Here is a 9,194-nt window from a genome sequence, read left to right as displayed (position 1 = left end):
TTTCCTTTTGTAAGGAAAAGTAGTTTATTGATTATGATGCAAGAAGGCCATGGGCTGATCAGCTAGACTACTGCCTACCATGCAGGAATTTGTTTTTTAGATGTATTTTTTTTTTCTATTTCATGCATGCATACCTTATATTGTGATCACAGTCCCCGGTAACCGCTCTTACTCCCCTTCACCTCCCGCTGACCCTTTTCCTCTTCCTAATCAATCCCTCTCTCACTTCAATATCTTGCTGTGTCTGTAGGTTTTGTGCAGGTAGCCAGAGTTGCCTCTGCTCATAATTGCAACAGCCCTGTCATATCCAGCGGACGGTAAGTATTTCATAGCACTTCTCCCCACCTTCCATTCTTTTAGTCCTCTCCTCTGCATTGTTCCCTGCTCAAGGTGCTGAGAACAGGTGACTGCTGAGTACTCAGTGTAGGAGTTTCTTAGGCAGTAGACGGATCTGATACAGTTGCTTATTATTCAGCCATAATTCTTGAAATGGGTAAGTGTCCTAATGCCAAATGTGTCCAGATTCTGGGTCAGGAAGAAATGCAAAGCTATGTGAAGAAAAACATGGATTAAACAAGAGCGATTCCTAAAGAACAAGGATAGAACAGTTCATAATTTTATTCAAAACATAGCTGGTGGTAATTTAGATGCCATAGTTTCTATGGCCACAGTCAGAGGACAATCAAGTCAAGACTTTAATGTTGTGACTTGGAAGATTTTTGAAAGATGGGGAATGGAAAGCACCTGTAGGTGGCTGTCAATTGTATGTAGAAGTGGAGAGACTGAAGGTGTGTATTGAGTGGTGACTTTAGGCCAGGTATAGAGTACAGGTAGAAAGAACAAGAGGTGAATAAAGGAAGGCACACTCCAAGTCTTCAAAAATGATCCTGAATGAGCTAACCCATTTTCAAAGGAGAGAAATGAAATGGGGGCACATTAAATACTTTTAGATTTATTTTATTATATGTGCATATTCAAACACAGAAGTCAATAGCTTTCATAAATATCTTTCATAAACATCTCAGTATTTATTCATATGCATTTTTCCATGCTCTTTGGTCATTCAGTATTCATAACAGACTTTATAGTCATCTGAGGGAAGTTGGCTGTGTAGTCAATCCTTTGTTTTTACCTACAAAATGGCTAATAAAGGACTTTAATCCCATGGTCACAGTGACTATTGAAAATATCATGGAGGTACATAAATTTATGATCCTAAATGATCCTTAAATAATATAAGTAAATTTATCATAAACTTTTCCAAATACATTCTGCCCTCAGCTTGTTTTTATTCTCCTGAGTGTCAAATCAAAGTTTGCTTCTGAAATGCCGCAGTTGAGACCCACGAAAGCAAGTGAGGATGTGGGACATTTTACTCCCTGCTGAGACACAAGGCCATGGATCGGAAGTGTGAGGTCACAGAGCAACAGTGTGACTCAGTGTGACAGCAGCAAATTCTGGAGAGTTCTCTGGAAAAGTATCTGGTGTAACCCAAGGAAGGTATTTCATTCATGCTTTGAACTATAATTCTATAACCCTTTCATCCCTCTAGATGTCTATCCATACACTATTATTTCCTCGGAAACTCTAGGAGGTGGGCAGCAAAGTGGAGAAAGTTCTTCACTGACTAAAAGAACAGATGCTAAATGAGAGATGCCATCTTGTCTTAAGTCACTCTTGGAGGCCTGATGCAGCAAACCAATGGTTGTCTCCAGCACTGCCATGTGCCCGGTTGTGCCCTTTGACACTGTAGTTCTTAGTGGCTTTTTTCCAAGGCACTCAGTAACTCACTTTCCTTGTCAGAAGAATCAAGTAGTTTAATAGAATTATAGAAAGCAGTGAAGGCTGAAAATGAAAATAAAATGTTTGTTCTAGAAAATTCTGCACCCAGGATTTAAACTGCTTCAATCCGAATATTATAAATCTGTGCCCATTATCATGGATGATATTTTTTTTATTCCAAGGTCTCTCTATAATGTTACTTTCCAAAGGACCAATCTTAATTGAATGTAATTGTTTTAATACCTGGTGAAATTGGGTGCCTGTTTTATCCTTTCTCTGAATGAGATAAATATGATTAAGCATCATAGATTAAGAAATAAATCTATTTTTACTAATATTATATTGATCATCAGTGATAATAAGTTCTTAGTCACATTTTGAATTTTACAAAAGATTGTCAATTAACTGGAACTTTTTTCTTTTCTTCCCTAACTGTTTTTCTTTAAGTTATTCCTTCAAACTCCAGGTAACAGTATTCCTGAGAATACATCTTGTGACAGTCTTATGCACATACATATAGATACTTTAGTCACCACACATAAACATTCAACACATTACATTCAACACATTTAAGGACACCTTAAATGGAACAGATACACAAATCTGTAAAATCTCAGAAGTCCAACACGAGAGAGAGCATTTCCACTCTGTAAGTTCCTATTTCTCAGAGTGGACAAGTCTTTTTTTTTTTTTTTTCTTCAAGGTAAAACATTACTTAGCTTATTGAAAAAATTTCTAACAGATTTCCATACATGACACTGAAGGAGTCAGGCTAAAAGGCAGACAAAGCAGTAAAATCTCTCAAACAGTAAAATTTCTCAAACAGCCCAACACATTTAAAATATATAAAGGTATTTAGGGTTATTGTTGAGTATTTAACAATTCATTGACCTCTATACTTCTTAAATATCTGACACAATTATAGAGATTTTGAATCAAGAATCCCAAAACTGGAACAAAGCACAGAGACGCACATAACTCAGACACTTGTAATTACCAGACATAAGGCCTCTAATGCTAATTGAGCAGCATAGTTTTTAACAGGCAAAATACATCAGCTTAGAACCAGAAAACCACTTGCATGTCAACTTCTGCACTTAGGGATGAACTCAGCATTAAGTATAAATGATATGAAGATGCTATAGTACATAAAACAGATCCCTTTATCTCCTTGATTTCCCATACTTGTTCTTAGTCAAAGGCCTGGAGGTGATACCATCTTGATTTTCTCAACTTGGGGATTTTAAATCTTATTCTAATTAACTTATAGATATTTTCATTTCCTTGGTGAATGGGCCATAGCCCCAAAATATATTTGATTTTATAAGTCACAAGATATACTGTGCTTATTTAATAAACAATTCTAACATAAAAATTACTTTCCTTTATGATTTGTTTGGGTTTGTAAATCTCCTCTATATATACATGTACAGTTCATAGCCAACACAGTCAACACTAAGCATATAGAGTATATTTTAAACTCATTTCAACATAATCAAACTCTATTAACTTCTACTTGAAGACTAAGACACACACACACACACACACACACACACACACACACACACACACTCCTATACCAATGTAGGTATGTATACATTTCTTTCAATGCTTAGTAGTTATGTAACATTTCTCTAATGTAAACTGCTAAACTTTTGAAAACCATTTATGAACTGCATGGTGCCCAGCCCTTTAATAATCCACTAAGTAGTGGCCTCACAAGCCTTCCAAATTTTATTTTATTTTATTGTATTGAAGCAACCGCACTTCAGGTTAAAGCCCTATTAGTGATATATACAAGCTGTCTGAGGCAATGAGGAAATTGATTACCTCTGTATTTTTCCTCATTAGCTGAGATCTCCTAAGGATCATAGACTACTTGACTACTGAGAAAAAGTTATTTTCCGATCTAGTTCTAACAACTTAACTTCAATGTATGAAAATATGCCCTCAGGGGCAGGCACAAGGACTATAAGAGAAAGCAATCCCCTTTTTCAATAGATCCAATCTAGACATTGATGTGGTCAGGACTAGAAGTAGGAATTCCAGCTCTTTCAAGCAATGCTATTTACATTTAGCTTTTTATAATTATAATTCAGAATCATGTCTGATCTGAGAATTTCTAGAACATTATGTCTAATGTGATTGATATGGAATGATCTGTGGCATTAGAATTTTGATTTGTAGCATGGAGTGAAAATGACAGTTAGAAAATAAATTTTGAAAAGTCCACAGCTCTAAAAAGTAGTGTTTTGTTCCTTTAATTACTGGGCATATTGTTAACCAAAACAAAAATAACTGCAGGGCTTGTAATTTAGTTTCTCCAATCTAATTGTTTTTCTTATTGGTTGTTTTTATGTGAATTGCTATGCGTATGGCTACGTAATGTACAATTTTTGAGACTACAAAAATAAACATTTTCAGGCGATGCATATGTGAATATCTTAAAAGATTGCATTCCTTTTTAGATCATATCGTTAGTATTCTTATGAGGGAAGCAATAGTAAATATTCTCAGCTGTCTGTAATAGTATATGTATTCTTAGCTGCTCAAAGCGAGCTATACACAATGTGCAGTGAAATGGCTCTTCCCCCTTATTCTTCCCCATTTTTATGGTCTTCCCGTGACTAAAGACTTTTAGCTATTGATTTTTAAGATGGTTATGACACATTAGGAGTTTTGGCAGCAAAATTCACTCAGACTTAACGCCACCCACTGGCTATAAAGTGCTGTTTTGGAATTAACTCTTTTCATCAAAAGAATTCTGTTGTCAGCCGTCTTCTGTCGACTTCGTGGCTCCTGTGACACAGCGCTAAACATGGGACTCATCTAGTGCTGCATCTTTCTCCCCCAGCTCAGGAGGAGTGAAAGTGAACTGGCTGGACAGCAGGGGGTTCTCCATGCCATTTTCCTCACTGATATGAAGAACAGTGTCTCCATGCTGTAGGAGGCTGGATGTCTCAAGGCCAGTGAAGTCATCAGGGTCTGAGAGGTGAGTGGAGAGGGGGCTGTGTGCTGCAGCACCTTGTACTCCTGTCTCCTCCTTTTGTTCTCCTTCTTCAGCAAGGAGGGGCTCACTCTGTGATCAAAAGGATCATAGCATCATGGGCAAGTAGGATGGGTACCAGAGAAGAACATAAAAACTGCTGTGTAGCCACAATTGGACAAGAACTCAGAGGAGAAGCCAAGGTCCAGCCCCTGTCACAGGAGGATCTATAAAGACCCTTCCAGCTTTCAAAGCATTGCTTTTCTATCCTTTGACATAGGATTTGTTTGTTTGTTTTGGTGGGGAAGGGCCATGCTTATCTTATAGACTGTGAAAATGAACTGACATAAATTATGTGCTAGAGTTCCTTTTAACTATTAAAGGCCATGCAAATGTGTATGCTAATATTACCCTTTAGTTTTCTTTAACTATCACATCAGAATTTGGCACCTATAGAAATTTATTCATAAAAGCAAAGTTAAATAGTACAAAAACAGCGAGGGAAAAAATTTAAGTTCATTTGATCTTCTAGGACACAGAAAACTATGGGAAGAGTTCATCTAAGCTAGTGACTTCATATGCTCTAGCTGAAAAATATTCTGTGTATCAGATTTCTGTTGTCAGTGATTATTCCAGCTGAAAAATAATTCCTTTTGTGTTTTCCACTAAGCCATCTCTTGGTCCTTCTTTTTTATAGATGCATTATTGAGCAAACAATTTATATAGATTTTCTTTTTCACAATAGTACGCAAAAATAGTATCTGTTTGGTCAATAGCATGTTATGGATCTGAACTTAATTATTTGGAAGGAATATATGTACATATGTAAGAGAATCCTGCAAATAAGGATGCAGGGAGCAGGCCTTGCCTGTCTCTGTAGTGCCCTCACCTGCTTGGGAGACAGGCTATGAAGATCGGCAACCACAATGGCAGGAGAAGATGTCAGCACTGGCTGGTCTGTTGCTTCTGGTTTCTTAGACAGGCCTGGGCTGCAGCCCTGTGGTTGGCCTGTGGCAGGAAGTATGTCTGTTGGGGCAGCTGTTGGCTCTGGCTGAGCCTCAATGAAGGTCACAGATCGTTTCTGATCAACTGTAAGTTAGAGGTGCACCAATCAGTAGGAGAGAAATTGACCACTGATGCTTAATAATTGGCATTAACCAGTGATTTGTCATAAAGACATTGCTGGGTTGTAATAAATGAGATCCTATATGGCCATTTTATGTATTTTGATTTCTCTTGCTTATATAGGATAGAATTGAAGGAGAAAACAATTTCTACGTAAATGGCCTAGAATGAGATTTGCAAAGGTTAACTTCTCACAATGATGATTCTAGTGGTGAGTTCTAGAATCAAAAAGGCAAAAGAGTTTTCTTTTTGAAGAGTTCTCTTCAAAGGGCCCATATTCGCTGCACCCTTCTTGCCTTTAGTAAGAAGCAGAACGCTCTAGTTTCCGGATTGCATAAAGAAAATACAACCTTTTACATTCATGTTTGACAATTTACCTTGGCTTGTTCCATTTATCTAGGTTCACTGGGAGTGGGGAAAGGTTGGGTAGGATGAGAAGAGAAAAAAAAAAAGTAGTGAAGTTGTCTGGGAAACTTATCCTAAGACCTCCCCCAAAGTGAGGTTAGTTACATCATGTCACTTTCTGCCGGCCTTCTGGGCCAAGCTGCCTGGCATCACAACAGTGGAGCAATCAGAAGGGATACAAGAGGCCCCCCTCACCAGACGGCTTTGTTTTAGGTTGAATGCTTCTGCGAGTGGTGGACAGTCGAGCCCCGTGGCGGTTTCTGGGTTCAGTCTGAGTCTTCTGCCTTGACAGGAGAGGGCGTCTTAGCTAAAGGAAATAGATAAAATCAAACTGGCAAAAAAAAAAAAAAGGCCAACGGTTTGGGAACAGACACTGTGTTCAGGTGACCCTGACTCGACTGTCTTATCTGCTCCTTTCTGTGGCCTTGGAATGTTAATGGACTTAAAATGCCAAATTTGAGAAGTTCGGTGGGTAGAAAACCCCCAAATAATGCTTAATACCTGGCTTTTGCTTATCTAAACTATAGTTGAACATCTCTCAACTCACAGAGAGATTTATTAAGAAACCATGCCTCTAGCAAAACATCAGAGCTTCTCTCAGACTTTTTATTTATAAAACAATGTATGAGCCAGGAGTGGGGGGTTCATACCTGTAATCTTAATACTCAGGAGACTGAGGCAGAAGGATTGCGTGTGACACAAGCTTGGACTATATAGTGAACCTATGTCTAGAAATTGAGAAATGAGAGGAGACAGGTGTGAGGGAGAGATGGGAGAAGGGGGCAGAGGAGAAAGAAAAGGAGTTAAGGAAGGGAGGAGTGTCTCCTAAGGAAATTTTCCGCTCCCAGGCTGGCTTCCAACTCTATGTAACCCAGACTGGCATTAAACTCATAACCCTCCTCCCTCAGCTTCCTATGTTCTGGAAGTATAGGTATGCACCACAACACCCAGCTGAAAATAGGATCTTCTGTTTCAATATTAAATCTCTAACCTCAGAGTAAGAAAGGACCTTTCTCTGATTCTATAAAAGCAGGTATTTGGTTAACTGTGTAACAGCCAATACAAGCACTGCCCATGAGTTTGGCTGGGAAAGAAGCTTGCCAAATAGAGAAAAAGAAAATCTATAGGCCAACCTTCCTTATCAAATAACCAGCTTCGCACAACGAAAGATTCATATTTGAAAGAGAAGCCTCATGTGCTCAACTTGCCCAAGCATTTACCATACGTTGAGGTTTCTGTACGCTGCTTATTTCAGACAAGGAGGCTGAGTGTAATCTTAATAAACACAGGCATTAGCAAGCAAGCGGATCTTCCATTTTACAGGCTGACGCTCTTAGCATCTCAGGGTCCACTTACCTGCCTCAGGCCCCTCTTCCTCCCCAGTGGCTGCTGCAGGAGGAGGTTCTGCTGGCCAGGCTCACTCTGTACACTTGCCACCCTGCCAAGCATCAACAGCATTAGTCTACCCTGGAGGTAGCATGAAAGACCGTTCCCTGGTGGGTGTTAGCCAAAACCACTTATATGGAACAGTCACTTCAAAGATACCATTATCTTTGAAGGATGGTTGGGGAAGAGTCCCTGGGGTAGGGGTTTTCAAAGGCTTGGAAAGGAGGACAAGGCCTTGTAGCCCCAAGCTGTCAAAATTGAGATTCTGTTTTCAATCACTGATACATATCTATATTCAGCAGGACGTTGGTTCGATCACACCCCTGGTTTGGAAGCCATCAAAAGGCTTGATATGTCATATTCTAATCTCAATTTTTTTCCAAGGGGAATGAAAACGCTGGCGACAAGTACACACAAACAACTCTGTCACATGGATGGGAACACCTGTTTTAAAACTTCCAATTTAAACGAAAATAAGATGGACAAATATTGAACACATCAGACACAGAATCCATTTGGGTGAAGGGACACATTCAACACATGTTTGCAGCCTGAAGTCTCTGTGACAGCTAAGCAAATAGTCACATGGGTAGAAAATTTAAATATATTTGAAAACTGTTTTAGATTTAAAAGGCTGGCAAAGTAAACTGACAGTACTCTCAGTTAGCTGCACTCAAGCGAGCTGTGCAGCTGATAAAAGGAACAGTCTGCTCCTCCCAAATTACTGTGTATGTGTGTCTCATAAGCAAAAATGGCTACTGACAGGGTCTGCTACTTTGGTGTTGGTGAAGCCGAACACACTGAAATGGGCCATGTTTCTTTTTCATTCTCCATGCATGTATCATAGGAATCTACAACGGAAGAGAGAATGAAAAGAGAAATACACTGTGCCCCATATGGTATTTTAATTCTGTAGTTGATGTCAATGCGATTAATTGATTTATGGTTCAATGATGTCTTTGCCTTTCCAAAAGGAGAGTCATCTACAGATATTGTTAAGGTAAAACATCCCACAGAGGAACCCAGTCAGCAACTGTCCAAGAAAAAAAAAAAAAAGAGAATGATTATATCTACACAGTCCTGTTTTGTTTTATAATGTGCTACATAAACACCTCACTGCACTTTTAATAAAAAAAAAATTAGTGGCAAGATGGGCATTCAGATGCTTCTCGTGTCCTAACAACAGGCTAACAATTGCATTTGATACAGTCAAAGCTATCATTTATTTAAAGTCCAATTCATATTTTTGCTAGACGAAAAGCAATGACTCCATAAGATCTGTTGAATTTTCTATGAAATAGAGCTATGATTACACCATCTGATGTATGCAAAACACAATTCTACAAAGACTGCCAAAAAAGAGGTGTTTAAAACTGTTTTTCTTCCCCCAAAATCAAGTTCAACAGATTGATATATATATATATTTTTTTCTTTTTTTTTTTTTTAGTTTTTCGAGACAGGGTTTCTCTGTGTAGCATTGTGCCTTTCCTGGAACTCACTTGGTAACCCA

The 9,194-nt window shown here is 38.6% G+C and overlaps 1 protein-coding gene across 1 annotated transcript in view; it reads right to left on the bottom strand.

Moving 5' to 3' along the window:
- Positions 1 to 941: 941 nt before the first annotated feature.
- The window catches only part of Unc80 (unc-80 homolog, NALCN channel complex subunit), a 183,769-nt gene continuing 175,516 nt past the window's right edge, over positions 942 to 9,194 (bottom strand). The window contains 4 exon segments of the mRNA XM_036172708.1: positions 942 to 4,861; positions 5,658 to 5,857; positions 6,494 to 6,605; positions 7,655 to 7,736. Of these exon segments, the coding sequence (XP_036028601.1) occupies positions 4,595 to 4,861; positions 5,658 to 5,857; positions 6,494 to 6,605; positions 7,655 to 7,736 (661 nt within the window). The 3' untranslated portion in view covers positions 942 to 4,594.

This window comes from Onychomys torridus, chromosome 23, assembly GCF_903995425.1.
Source record: "Onychomys torridus chromosome 23, mOncTor1.1, whole genome shotgun sequence".
Taxonomy (NCBI): domain Eukaryota; kingdom Metazoa; phylum Chordata; class Mammalia; order Rodentia; family Cricetidae; genus Onychomys; species Onychomys torridus.
The sequence above is the reverse complement of the archived record's forward strand: the minus strand, read 5'-3'. Positions and strand labels throughout refer to the sequence as shown.